We start from the raw sequence: 15228 nt of genomic DNA, 5'->3' as shown, positions 1-15228 counted from the left end.
GTCAATTAGTGTCAAAAAGCCGCTTTTCTTTGATGTAGTCTGTTACCGATACTACTGTTGGTACGAAACGGTTGGGAACGAAAATGACACTGTCCGATTTCCACCAATCAGGTTCTGATAATAATTCAGTCCGCGGCATCAATATGGCCGCCGCCATAACTTTTTTGCCGGTAAATATTAAATATTGCTGGGCAAAAAATCCGTGATTTATCTGCGACTATTACGCTAGAAGTTAAATTTTCCGACCATTTCCAGAGCAAAAATTAGATGCGGTCTATACATTACCGCGACCTATACACACCAAAATACGGTACTTAACCTGTCGAGTGGGAAAATAAAAAATTGACCAGTCAGTTCTTTCCCCCCTTGCCAGTACTTGCTTTGTCAGGTGGGGGAAGAAATTGACCGGCCAGTTCTTTCCCCCTAGCTCTGTTAAGTGGGAAGAAATTGACCTGTCAGTTCTTCCCCCCCCCCCCCCCCCATCATATACTTGACCTGTCAGGTGGAGGAAGAAATTTACTGGTCAGTTCTTTCCCCTCTAGCCAGTTCTTGCTAGAAAGAACTGACCATTTCTTCCCCCTTTAGCCAGGACCTATCAGGAAAGAACTGACTGGTCAATTTCTTCCCCCACCTGATAAGTCAAGTATATGCAAGGGGGGAAAGAACTGACTAGTCAATTTCTTCCCCCACCTATATGCTAGGGGGAAAAGAACTGACTGGTCAGTTTCTTTCCCCACCTGATAGATGAAATATATGCTTGGGGGGAAAGAACTGACTAGTCAATTTCTTCCCCCACCTATATGCTAGGGGGAAAAGAACTGACTGGTCAGTTTTTTCTCCCACCTGACAGGACAAGTACTGGCTTGGGGGGAAAGAACTGACCGGTCAATTTCATCCCCCACCTGATAGGTCAAATATATGCAAGGGGGGAAAGAACTGACTAGTCAATTTCTTCCCCCACCTATATGCTAGGGGGGAAAGAACTGACCGGTCAATTTCTCCTCCCCACCCAACAGGTCAAGTACTGGCTAGGGGGGAAAGAACCGACCGGCCAATTTTTTCCCCCACCTGACAGGTCAAGTACTGGCTTGGGGAGGGGGGGGGGAGGGGGAGGGGGAGGGGGGAAGAGAACTGACTGGTCAATTTCTTCCCCCACCTGATAGGTCAAATATATGCAAGGGGGAAAGAACTGACCAGTCAATTTCTTCACCCCACCTGACAGATATTAAATAATAATGGCAATCAAACAGAAGTTTAATTTGATTTGACAAAAAAAACATTGATTGAAGTTACAAAAAAGAAACATATAGGTTTATTCAAATGAAAAACAATACCTGTTTCATCAGAAATTTAAATGGAAAATGAATAGATACTTGTACCCCAAATAACAATACCGAAAGAATCCAGTACTTGAAGGGAAAACTTGACTAGGGGGAAAGAACTGACTAGTCAGTTTTTTCCTGGGGAAAAATCTGACTAACTAGTCAGTTTCTTTCCCTATCAGAAAACTTATTCCAAGGGGGGAAAAACTGACTGGGGGGGGGGGAAGAAACTGACTAGTCAGTTTTTTCCCCGGGGGAAAGAATTGACTTGTCAGTTTTTTCCCCGGAGAAAGAACTGACTGGGGGAAAAACTGGGCTGTTACACCGGCACAAATTGCTTTCTTTTCTGCTCTTTGATTTCTTTGCTGCTTCTTTTTTTCTAGAGTAAAACTTATTTTTCTCGTTTGTGTTGTTAAATCTAATGCCATTACTATGGGCCAGATCAGACATTAAAAATAAAAATTTGAAATTTTGCAAATCGAAAGGAAAAAATCGTCATTTATGACATACACTGCACTACACTCACAAAAAAGCCATCACAAATACTCCGTGCCTGTGGGCACGGTGAATAACGGGCCGTGCTCGATACATAATTACCTTTATGATTCTAGTGTAAACAGTATCGATATACAGACCAATAATTTTTGTTAGAACTGTAGATTTGTCTCATCAAGTTTAAATGACTGGGGTGAGGCTATGATGAACATTACCTATATGCGGTATATAGACATGTATATCTTGATATAATTAACAAATAATGAAGGCTTGCGAGTGGTATCACAGTTGTAAGATTAAATACATATTACCGAACAAGGTGACCTATATAGAAATATTAATGATCCGCCAGGTATAATTTCCAAAATGAAAATTTACCCGAGGGGTGGTCTCAAACGCTTTACATGATCATTAAAATTATGATATATCTCTATTCTAAAACATTTCTTTCTAAAACTTCATTTCACCCAAGCCATCCTGGTGTGAAAGTACGGGCTTAAAGTCAAAATGGTGTTGGACAAGTTATCGACTTTTAACACTCGGTCCCGTGAAGAACAAGACCTGTTCAAAGTAGTCCGACATGCGTAAGCGTACCTGGCAGCGCAATAAGACACGATTTAAAGATACAGAATCTAGGTCTTACTTTTTTTTCAAGCACGGACATCCATATCAGCGTTTAAAATAAGTTGATGAAATAGGTATAACCAGTATCAGGAGTATCAAGATAAATATAGAATATATATGTATTTGTATGCAATATCATGACAAACAACTTTCAGTATATCGTGGTCATTGACTAACTTTACATACGCTTGTATAATAAACATGTTCTTATTGTTTATTTTATCAATGGACCGTATATAACAGGGAATGACAGTAGCCATTAGCAAGACGCAAAATCATTAGCCATTTTAAAAGAAAACAAGAATAAATTTATTAATGACTGATAATATCATCATTTCGTTGGCCGGTGAGTTAGCATCCGACCATATACGTCTGTCATACCCACTTCAACTAAATTATCAGTATAAATGAAAACTACAACAGAGTTTAGTGGGAAAAGGCCGCGACTTTATTTAAAGATGTCTCATGGCAACTGGCAAGGTGAGATCATGTTTAAAATGCACATACTATACAAACAGCTAAAGATGTATATTGAAAATAACCTAATTTCATTTGCCCCAGCGACACTGCAAAGGTACAAACAAAATACATTAAATAAATAAGATAAAATTTGAATCAATCGAAAGAACCATTACTCCCAGCGATGGCTGCAAAAGTGGGAAAATACTAACTGTACATAAAGTTACTAGGTAACAAAAGTATCATTCTTATAACAGAAACAAGTAATCAACAATTTTACATTCTGATAATAGAAAAGCAAACATACGGCATCAAAATGTAAATGTTATTCAAATATGTACAAATGCTACACAAGATGCCGTCATATCAATTAATATGCATGCCACAATCGAATCTGTATATTAAAAAATACAGTTAAAGCCGCTACATTTTGTCACGTTGAACAAATTCGATTGTATATTTCTCAAACGGAATACGAGCCGCCCACGAAAAACCCCCTCCCCGATTTTAACTAGGACAGGAGGAAACGTGTTTCCGTAGCCAATGTATAACACATTGAAATGCTCAGACTATTCCTCGAAATACTGAAAAACGGAACGAATTCAAGCATGCTAAAAATATATATCAATACTCTATGACTATCATTTTTCTGTAACTATTTCGTATAATTGCCATGCCTAACTTTGCAAACTTGTGGGAGCAGAAGAACACCAAAGTACATGTAAGTGCATTTTATATACACTTTATATAAAAGTGTTATGAATTAATTTGAAATAACGGAGTTCGTCATAATTAAATGCACCGTATGAAGGAAAAATGCAGGGGACAGAGACACAGGGGACAGAGACATACAGATAATATTGGTACACTTTACTCATGACACTGACCATTTATGCAACTAAGGTCCCGAAGAGAGGTCTGCACTGTGAATCACTGATATCACGCCGAGTCTCCAGACTACCAAATCCTACTGCCTTCAACCTATGGCGTCATCTAATGACACAAATTGAGGTGCACCTTCGACGTCAGGCAATGAGACAGTGACTTAGACAGCACACCAGACTAGTTATAATGAACTCATATTTAAACAGTATTCTACAAATGCCTTGGCCCTCAGTCCCCGACCGAATTATTTAGTGGCTTCTAGCCAGTTTCGGCCGAGAGATTGTAAGCATTCATTAAAACACAAGTGCAGACCTACAATTAAGTCTTATACGCCGACAAAACTATGACAAGGCTTCTGCTAACACTGGTAAGGCTCATGACATTTTCCTCAAACAAATATAAACCATGGTGTCGGTGGTCGATAGCTTTTCAAAGTGGCGTACCCTTAACCAAGGCTAATAGGCCATTTCCTTCACTACACAGAACACTAAGACAAAAATGACTATTCAATTTACTTGATACCATTCCGAATCAAAATATTACTTCCGAATAATACTATTACTTTAAAATTAATGCATATGGCCTTGGTACTCTTTTACTCCCATCGTGCATTTCAGATTAGAATCAATATTCAATGGAAACGTTATAAAGCCGCGACAAATAATAACGTTAACATGTATATATATATATATATATATATATATATATATATATATATATATATATATATATATATATATATATCAGTTTGAGTTTCTGATGTTCAACATAACATTTACGAACAACATTTACTAACAGCGCTAACACAAAAGTGCCTGAACGTATGGGTATTCCATTTCATTTCTAAAGTAGTTCTCATAGCAATAATCTCACATAATTCATGTCATTATTTTGATACATCCTCTCAAAGAATGATCGCAAACCTTACTGATACATTCTCTCAAAGAATGATCGTAAACTTTATTGATACATCCTCTTAAAGAATGATCGTAAACTTTATTACATGTCATTGACCAAACTATTGATCAGTCACTACATAGCTGTGTGTCGTTTGTGGGAATACCACTTTCTGCTATTGTCCTGTTCCCTTATGGCGTATTCTATGTTCTGAAACAGATCTACTATGCAGGAACCTGAAAAACAGATGAACAGCAGCAGCAAAGATTTCTGATTCACAATAAAGTTATAAACAATATCCACAAATATGGGCATAGGCGGATGGGATAAATTCAGTGAAAGTCTATGTTGTTCCATTGCTGACGAGGATTGAAATGGCCATACAAACGTGGCAAATCCGAAAACGAAGTTCACGCTTTTTTCATTTCAAATTGCGTTCAAAATACAAAGGGAAACAACTAGCACACGACTAAATACTAAAATACTGTTCTCGTCGCGACCTCCTTACTGGAACAGGGGTCCATGAAAAATAAACAGGTTTATTATGCACAAAGGGCAACATAAAACCCAATATTATTACATTAGAAGCTGAATATAGGTAGAGTACAGTATTATGGCGTTTTGAAATGTAAACAAACAAAAGGATAACATAAGATTAGGTCCATAAACAACGTTTCCGATGCAGAAGCAGTAATACCTCGTTTGCCGAGCGGTAACGCGCTCCCTGACTTGCATAATTTTTACTTTAAAACCTTGAATGAAGAAACACTCTTTTACTAACTGACATATGTCATAATTTACGCGTAATTTTGTTTAAATACCGTATACTTCACCTTAAATATGATTAAATGATTTTAAGCTCTCCTGTGACATTTTAAGCACATCGGGTTTGTTTTATAAATTTTATACGAAAATAAGAACAATTCATTAGAAACCGGAGGAAAACAAACTTGCAAGTATGCAATACAAAATTTAAAAAAAAGTGGACGAATGTATGATTCGAAAACTGACAAGCCATGAAATGAACAATAACTATAACAAAAAGTCTTAACCCTTATCATTCTGGACATAACTGATTCTGCCTTTGCGGCCAGTGTAGATCAAGATCTGCACTGTTCGCCATTCAGTCAGTATCTTTTTGCTAAGCATCCCTTTTAACAGTTAATGGTTCTGTCCAAATTGAAAGATAAACAAGTTCATAATAGAAATTTAGCAGGGTAAAGGTTAAGTGAACACATAAAATGCAAGACTCAAATGAATGGGAAAAAAACAAACAAAAACAACATCAATTCGGTTTCTGCCCATTGTTTTCTCGTTAAGGGTAAACCCATTCTTTTATCTGGGGACCATACGCCGCTTTTCATGGAATTACACACTAGTGTATCATTGAAGGTTCCATGTGCACCGCCGTATGAACACATCTGCGGATGTCTCTAAATTGTTGTTTTTACTTTTAGCATGTGTAAATGTTGAGTTCTGCTCAACCCGGGGCTAGAGGGCGTTCTAATTTAATGTCGGTCTTCTTTAGAATTATACTCTGGTCAATCTTGTTTTAATATTCTGATTCGCCCAGTATGACTTATTTTTCAGATCTTTCTTGTTTGATTTGTTTAAATGTATGATTAGTTGATTCCAAGCGCATTTTCACCCTGAGCTCAGGCAGTTTGAATGTGGAGGATATGCAACCATCTGGTGGATATGATTATACACATACGCTGTCGCGTTTTAATATTATACGGCTAGTTTAACATATATTTATCTGAACAAGCCAGCTAATTTGCTTTTTAAGAGCTTTAAATGTGAACTCTTGCAAATCACAGCGTGAAATAATATACTTATTAAATCATCGCCCTGAAATTGTAACAAAAAATTATATAAAGTTTAGATATCAATAGGTTTAACATCATCTAAATTTCATATCGAACAATACATTTAACGTTAAGAGTAAAATGGATCACAAGGTCATAAGCCCCACGACATAATATTCCTAACTTTAACTGCAAATGTAGTATTCCTGCCGACTGTTGACAAGTACTACAAACATTACGGTTTTCGTTCTAAACATTTCTGATTTTCTTTTGTTTTCTCAGAGCTAATCCATTAGAACATTTTAACAAGACACACCTTTAACTTTGTTATGTTAATTAAAGCATGGTCGCCAAATGATATGTAGTGATAGTGATTGAAAGTAAGGTTCATAATTCGTAAGGACAGAGTTCGATATAGAGAGAATTAAACATCTAGTTTCTAGTGTAGCGCAAATCATTTTGTACGCCTTTCATGATGAATATAACCTTGACTGGTACCCGTAGCATACTGATAAACACTATCTTGCATATATTATTAATATGTACTGATAACAGCCAGGTCGCAATTTGTTACATATCATATAACAAGTATATAATGAAATACCTTGTGTAAAATGGAGAAAAAGGTTTATGACTATGTTGTTGTCGGTTGTGGTGGAATAGGAAGCGCAGCTTTATACTGGCTCTCCAAACGTGCTGGATCAGGTTGGTTAACATTCTTGTTTGTAAATATCAACAAATACTAGTTTATAACCCGGGCATATTTTTGAATATTTTATTTATAGCACGTCGTTTAAGCTTTGAACACCAATTTTCAGTGATGATAAATAAATGACCTTATTGTCTACGATTTTGATTCAGCTATAAGTCTATTTATAAAAGTGTTTGCGTTTTTTAAATGTCATTTCGACTGATATATTTTAAAAGTGGTTTAACCAGATGTGAAGCCACTTCCCTGCGAAGTCCGAGACACATTAGAAGCTAATAATTCATTACAGTTAGATAATCACTTAATTATAAATATTTCAGGTGTACTTGGTTTAGAACAATTTAAACTCGGCCACGACAATGGAGGCTCCCAAGACCACTCCAGAATCATGTAACTTTTCTAAGTGTTTGAAAACCTTCTTTCTCAGCCTCTTTTCTATTTCTCAATAGTTCACGCCTTACAATCGTTTCAAGAATGGAAAAAGTGTACATTAAGAGTTATTGCATATGACTTCAATGAATATTTTAATGTAGTGTAAATTCTAACTTTCTAACCGAATATTCATTCAGGCGCTTGAAAAATACTATAGTTACCTTACTGTTTTAATTAATTAAAACTTATTGCCATCCTTTTATGCCATTTACGTGCTGCGGCGACTTATAATACACAATTGAACTAACCTTCTAACAATTTACTTACAGACGTATGGCTTATCATGATGACATATACACTAAGCTGACACCTGAAACTTACAAAGCGTATGTGTTTATTTGTAGCAATTAATCATAGATAATGCTTCATCAGTGCCTTTTCGTACTGACTTTAGTAAATAAGTTGGATAACAAAATCATATTTTAGGCACTGCTGAGCATTTTTTTAATCATATTCTCAGTAAGAATGAGACTCAGTTTAATGCATTCAGTGTGTGGAAAGACACAGCAGTAATATTCTTTTTATAAAATACTACTTTTCCGACTGAAACATAAAAAGGTCTATTTTTTATATTTATTATGGATAGTAACATGTCAAAATTATGTAATGTTTTTATTAATTTTCATTATGTCAAACATGTGATGAAAATCTTATTAAATATTGCGAATAGTCAAGTAAGACTTCGAAACTTCAATACAGGTACATGTGATTTATAAAGACAACTGGACTGTTAATGTTTTGGCGACGGCATGCATAGTATAAATATTATCATATAGAGCAAGGACTCTACAAAACATTTAAGTGATGACTTCCTTTATCAGTACTTTGTCAGTACTAAACTTTGTCTTAACCATTTAAAGGTATCAGAAGGACATTATTACAAGGATCATGCCCATATTCGGTCTTGTTGATATGTGAACTATTCTCTTGTTTATGCAGGTTTGCTGTGGCAGAGGAGGAATCAGGAATACAGCTGGTCTATAGGACAGGAGGGCTGCTGCTAGCCAAGAAAGGAGAGACCGAAAACCTCGCCAGAAAATATGCCGACGCCATGGCAACGCATAATATACCGTTAGTATTAGACCAGGTCATCAACATTTGCTTTTTTAAGAAACGAAATAACTTCTTAATAAAGCCTATCTTTTCTATTCTGAAAAATTTGTTGTATATATCAAGAAAAGAAACGGTCTATGGATTATAAAATTTCAAATAAATATTCACGGAAGGGTTGTGTTCTACCTCCCTTGACGTGAATTTTCATTTTTGAATTTTATGCGTCATGGATCATCGCTCCTCAAAATATGCATAGCAAATTGTTCAGAACAGATCTAGATATTGCGAAATATGAAAATATTACATTTATCATGGCTACGCAAAGTAATGTGAAAATATTACACCTAATGTTCACTCGTGAAAGATATTTCAGTCCTACACGGAAACAAACTAAAATCCTCTATACCTTTAAACTGCGGCTGCACATTGTCTATACCTTTAAACTGCGGCTGCTCATTGTCTATACTTTAAACTGCGGCTGCTCATTGTCTATAAGGAAGAGAATACTAAACTTGTTTTCAAAATTAACTTATGTAAGAAGTTCACTTTAGCTGTTTTAAACATGCTTTTCTAGGTAGTCTTGGTAACCAAAGATGATTAACTTATATAAACTTTAAACATGGCGGCATTTTGTTATTTTGACAGGACTACTTTCAGTTTCAGTTTCATAATGAAAACCTAAATTAAATCTTGAGGAAGTGCTATGTTTTATAGGAATACCTTTTTAAAGGACAATGTAGATATGTATATCAAACCAAACAAATATCAGAAGATATCTTTCCTACTTCTTACAATTGAATGTATATACTATAATCCATTACGGTGTGGGGCTGAAACCACTACAATATATGAACGGTAGTTTAAATTGCAATGCGCCCATGTATTGACTACATCTTAGGATACAGGGGGAGGGGGTGGTATTGTTATGTTTGTAAATACGCGTGACATTACTTTATAGCTGTAAAGTATAAAACAAACATCATAAACAGCACAGTGTTTGTTTCTTTCCTGAGTCAGCATTTGTTTGTTCAGGTGTGAATGGTTAAGTGGAAGCCAGCTGCGGGACCGTTACCCACAATTCACCACCGACGATAGCTATGTTGCTGTATATCAGAAAGATGGTGGGCTTGTAGATGCCGCAATGACCAATGCCGTGCATATTCAACTTGCACGTGGAAATGGGGCTGCAGTTGTCGAGAACTGTGCCGTTTTGAGACTGACAAGAAACAAAAATGGCAATGTCGCTGTAAGTATTTGTGCATAATGTAATTACGAAGTAACGATTACCGTCAAATTTTCCATATGCTTGTTGACTTTTATTCACGTTTTTTCATCATCCACCGTCATAAAATGTATTTCTGTTTCACCGGAATTTCTTCCTTGACATTACCTAGTGGAATTCGAACCAACACCTTAACTGATTGACATAGGCACTCTTAAACCTGGATTTAACTCATCAGATTAATTATTTGCTTTTTTGACAGTGTCTTATTGAAGACACGCAAGATCCCTCTCCAGACACAACTTTATAATTTAGAATACTCAGAATAGTTAGAAGTCTTTTGAGTAAGGTAACAGCATGAACCGCTTGGCGGCCAGATTGCATGCAAATGGTATTTTGCATTTTATTTCCACTTTTACACCACTCGTCAATTTAACACTGGCCAGACTTGATAATTTAGTACAAATCTATACCAGCGTCTTCCATTTTCAGATTCATACATCTAAAGGCGAATTCTTGTGCAAGAAAGTCGTAGTAACGTCGGGTGCTTGGATAAATCATGTGGTAGGCTCTATCGGCGTCCATATCCCTATATACGTTACACAAGAGCAAGTGACGTACCTAGCAACATCGCATATGAAAGAATATGTGAAAGATAAGCAAGTAGAATATTTCACCTTCATTTATGAACAATGTCAGTATTTATTAACTCTAGTAATTTTATAGGTTTAGTTGAGACGTTCACACATCGTTAAACGTCTTGTTAGTCATTTTTGTATTCATGTACGTATTTCAGCGTTGCGTCAGTGCCGTAAGCGATAGCAGAAATATTCGGGAAAAAAAACGGCGATAATTTTATCATTTTTAAGCAAAACATGTAAGTGTGAGCAGTCATTTTTGATCATTATAGTCGTAGGAGCAGGGGAATGCGTGGGGAAGGGGGTGTGGGAGGTTTTCCCTCCAATTTTAAGAGAGAGGGGTCGGGAGTAGCATATGCTTTTCTCAGAAATAACAGTAGCTAAAGGAACAAATGTCAATTTGAGAGAGCAGTTAGATGTACTGAGAAGGATTTGATATGATGTTTATTGTCAATTAGGGGGAGAACTTTTTTCTTCGGTCGACCAAAATTTGCTGGGGACATATGGGAAGGTTTACTTGGCAGGCCCCTATTGTCCCCACTTCCCCAAAACTTTGAGGTCTCTCCTACCTCACTGATAATTTCCTATCTGATGGTAATGGTTTCGACTCAAAATTTGACTAACAGTCGTTTTCGACATTTTTGATGCAGACAGCAAAATCAGTAAGAATCATATTGACATGAAATTGTAAGGTCGCCCGGTGTTCATGCACGTGCAAAACCCTGTCATTAACGAGAATCAACAACAAAAAGCTATCTCTATATGTAACGGAGGTACTGCTAGAGTCATGACGTTGACATCACGTTTTCATTATATGAAAGCACAATGTACTTTTCTAAGTAGTCATCGCACAACGTTATATAGTTATTGACTTATGATGAGGTCAATATGTGTTTTACGGACCTGTAAAAATGATATTGACCGAGGACGCAGTCCGAGGTCAATATTATTTTTGCAGGTCCGTAAAAACACATATTGGCCGAAACATAAGTCTGTAATTGTTATATTATATGCCCTTCTCAAATGCACTCATTTGACTGGCCCATATTTCATACATATAAGAAAAAGTGATATCACAAGAGTCATTATCACTTTTGCCGGTCAATATCGTTTTTTGCGGACCCGCGCGTGCACCCCTTTGGACCAATCGAATGAGCGCATTTGAGAAGGGTATATAACATTAAAGGTTAAATGAAACAAGTTTGCCGTCGCCCTCATAGTTAAAACTTGAAATATGTCAGCAATGTAAAATAAACAATTTCTGACTTGCTCTTGCATATGCAGCTTGAAAAAAAAACACAACGTTAATATTAATTGCGGTTCAGTAGTTTCCATTTGGACATAAGATACATGAGCGTGCTTAACATGCATGCATACTCAGATGTCTTGTCTTATATTCAAATATATTATTAAATATTGCAACACTGACCTGGTGTCGACATATTGTTAGCGCCCTATAGGAGGTTAGAAAGAGGGCAACCATATCTGACCTGATATGTTATTCAACGTACCTTTAAGGATCAAAATGGTATAACAGAACGATGAAACACTTTACTTTACTCTCTGAATCGATTATTATGCAATTACACGTTGAGGCACTCCTGACTCAGAATAAGTAAGTTATAATATGTTATAGTCAAGAACGTTCAGGCAATTAACTTATTTGAATATAATGTAGTACCTTATTCTTTATCGGAAACGTGGCGTATTTGGTACAATCGGCACGTTTTTGCAAGTGATGATGTATGTTCAAATCATGGATAGGAATTTTGAAACTCTTATATAACCTCAAGATTTGTAACTACTTCCCTGATGAAATTATCCAAACCAAGTTAAGCGTATCACTGTTCCTTGTTAATTGGCCTTACACTCAATACAGTTTGAGCTTTCAGGAACCCAAGGGTATGGTCTCAACAGAATCCATAGAACGTTTTGCTCATTTCTAAACTAACAGAATTTACATCATATTAACAAGATATAAAGTTACAACGTAACCATAAACAAGAAATGACAAGTACCAGATTTAAACAGACATCCAAAAACCAAAACTTTCTACTTTAGTGATAGGCACTTCTCGTTATTATCGCGGCACGAAGGCCCTTTTTGCTTTTGTAGTCGAATATAATGATACCCATTATTGACATTGATGTAACGTCACTGTCAAATCATGTATCTTGTATGACGTCGTGGTGTATAATACAAGTAAATAAACGTGGCCGGCCGAGCGCTGTGTTTTCTTGTTGGATCATTATAATTGATTGTAATACAGACATTTTATACCGACATTCATGTAGGGCAACAAAGCTCTAATGTTCAAACAAATCGTTTGATTCATACAAATTATATTAAGTTATTGTGTGTAAAAGATTATGTCGCATTTATACTTAAATGTAGTGTTAACACGTTCTCATGCTAGAGATACTTCATTCATGCTTATACCAGCGCAATTATCAGCGTGGCAAAAATCTTAACGAATATTGTCTAAAACTCTCAGAAAAAATATAGTCTTGGTGATTTTGACGGAATTGATATCAGCACGTCGATCAAACTGTAACTAATACAATGCATCTTTTTTCTTCAGATTTCCAATATTTATTTATCATTCTTCCTCGCACGATATTTACGGTATGCCTATTCATGGCAACAGTGGCTTTAAGATCGGTGTGGATGCCGGTGGACCTTTTGTCACTCCCGATACAAGGAGCTTTACGCCAGACCCAGTGAGGGAGAACCACTGCATAGATTTTCTCCGTCAAGTATTGCCGACGGTAAGACAGACCTTATTTCTGCGATACTTAAGCAGGTATGAATACAGTGAAACACCTCTAAACCTAACAGCTTCCGGGCCCGAGTGAAATTTTGGTTTGGAAGGAGTAAGGTTTATAATGCCTTCATAAATAATTAAACAACTATCAAGCAACATTATTCATTTAAAATCCTTTTTGGTTTTTTTTTGTTACTGTATGAAACAACGTCATTAATGTTTTACGGGCATATGCTTCAAACTGGGTATACTCTTGTAGTCATGATAACATGCAATAATTCTGATTCCCTTTAAAACTGTTCACTTTTCAGCGGTAAATTTGTGTTTGATAAATAAAGGTTCGGTCTCGGTTTCTGAAATGGAGGGGTTCCGGTTTACAGAGGTATCTTTTCTAATAAAAAAGTTCAAATTTCGGGACCGCAAAATTAGTTCAGTGTTTGGAGGGGCGTCCGGTACTCAGTGTTCCATTTTACAAATTACTCCTGTAGTTTGTATTCTCGTGGCTTATTCAGGTTCAAGCTTCAGAAATTTTTCTACTTAAAAGCCATAAAGTCTCTATATATCTATTGGTTTGAAAAGGCTACAGACACATAACCCACTAATCAACTGGCTTCTGACCCATTCTTAAAGAACATTCTGTTCGTTAAAAAAATGTATGTAGTAGGAAAATGAAACGGACACTTTTGTTAATATTTGATAGTCGTACTAAAGCTCAAGTCTCTTTTTCAGTCTGTGGGACCAATTCTCTACAGCAAAACGTGTTTATACACAATGCCTCCCGATCGGAACTTTGTTATTGACACCTGTCACAAAACAGGGTTTGATGATGTCATCATATGTAATGGTGCCGGCCACGCTTACAAGTAAGACGTAAAAGTAAATAGATTGAAAAAATAAGTAAAATACCACAGAGGCATAAAATGCAATCGTTTATTAATGAGAGAAAGCAGACAGGCGTTAAGATTATTTTTTCTGTATATGTACATTTCAACCTGCCAAGACTGCATGATGTATTTTTGTTTATCGGTTATGATGTTTAAATCTCTTACCGTCCACTACGAGGATTAGAAGAGATATAGCAGCTGTTATGACACATGGTGTAACAATGAGTAAAACGCTATACAGCGACTTCTTTCAGCTTCAACCATGTCAACTGTCGCCTCTTTGTTTACAAGAATTTGTCAAATAAACGTTTGAGAAACAATAACCACTTGAAAAATATCCGAATTCAATTATGAGTTTTTGCTTTATGTTTTCATACACTTAACACTATAACATTAAAGTGTTTATGTATTTTTTTTTAATTTTTATCAGATTTGCTGGTCTCCTTGGCAAGATTCTGAGTGAAATGGCAATAGATGGAAACACTCAGTACGACATATCGCCCTTCACACTGGACAGGGAAGCTCTGAAAGACCCAAACTATACACCAGTTTTCTTCATGGGTACTGGAAATAAACTACCTAGTGGAAAAGAGGAGAACCAAGATAAATCCAAGAAGGCTAAACTTTGAGTATGGAAAAGTTGCAATCAATAACGAAAGAACGTTCAATGTAGTCAGTCTGGTAATCAAATTGACCAGAAGGTCAAGACACCAATTAAAGCAACTTAAAGGAAATTATAATTGCAATTCACGTTTGGATTTACAGTGAAACGGTCTAACAGGGATCCATTTAGGAAATATCAAATTCAAATTTCGTTACATATTCGGATAAAATTATATAGAAAGTCTTTCAGCTATGCAATATATTCGAGTGTTATGTTAATCAGTAACGGGAACTTCTACATGATCTTGCAAGTCCCATACATAGGATATACACCATTCTGAAGGTCTCTCAAGAAATGTCTGTATTTGTACTGTTATGAGAACAGAAGTAGAAACGGAACATTTTGAAGTCGTTCTCTTTCAAAATTTTAAAA

The 15228-nt window shown here is 36.2% G+C and overlaps 1 protein-coding gene and 1 long non-coding RNA gene across 2 annotated transcripts; both read left to right on the top strand.

Moving 5' to 3' along the window:
- Positions 1–1550: 1550 nt before the first annotated feature.
- On the top strand, positions 1551–2247 carry LOC128547137 (uncharacterized). Its single transcript, XR_008366339.1, has 2 exons — positions 1551–1724; positions 1769–2247. It is a non-coding gene; the product is annotated as an uncharacterized LOC128547137 (long non-coding RNA).
- Positions 2248–7035: 4788 nt separating this feature from the next.
- Positions 7036–15194, top strand: LOC123534045 (monomeric sarcosine oxidase-like). Its single transcript, XM_045316082.2, has 9 exons — positions 7036–7195; positions 7520–7589; positions 7901–7957; positions 8571–8702; positions 9717–9930; positions 10399–10565; positions 13126–13312; positions 14038–14171; positions 14623–15194. The coding sequence occupies exons 1-9, from the start codon at positions 7105–7107 to the stop codon at positions 14819–14821; spliced, it is 1251 nt and encodes a 416-aa protein (XP_045172017.2). The 5' UTR covers positions 7036–7104; the 3' UTR covers positions 14822–15194.
- Positions 15195–15228: the final 34 nt, after the last annotated feature.

Source organism: Mercenaria mercenaria, chromosome 12 (assembly GCF_021730395.1).
Source record: "Mercenaria mercenaria strain notata chromosome 12, MADL_Memer_1, whole genome shotgun sequence".
NCBI classification, from domain to species: Eukaryota; Metazoa; Mollusca; class Bivalvia; order Venerida; family Veneridae; genus Mercenaria; species Mercenaria mercenaria.
Note: the sequence above shows the minus strand (reverse complement) of the source record. Positions and strands in the feature narration are given on the sequence as shown.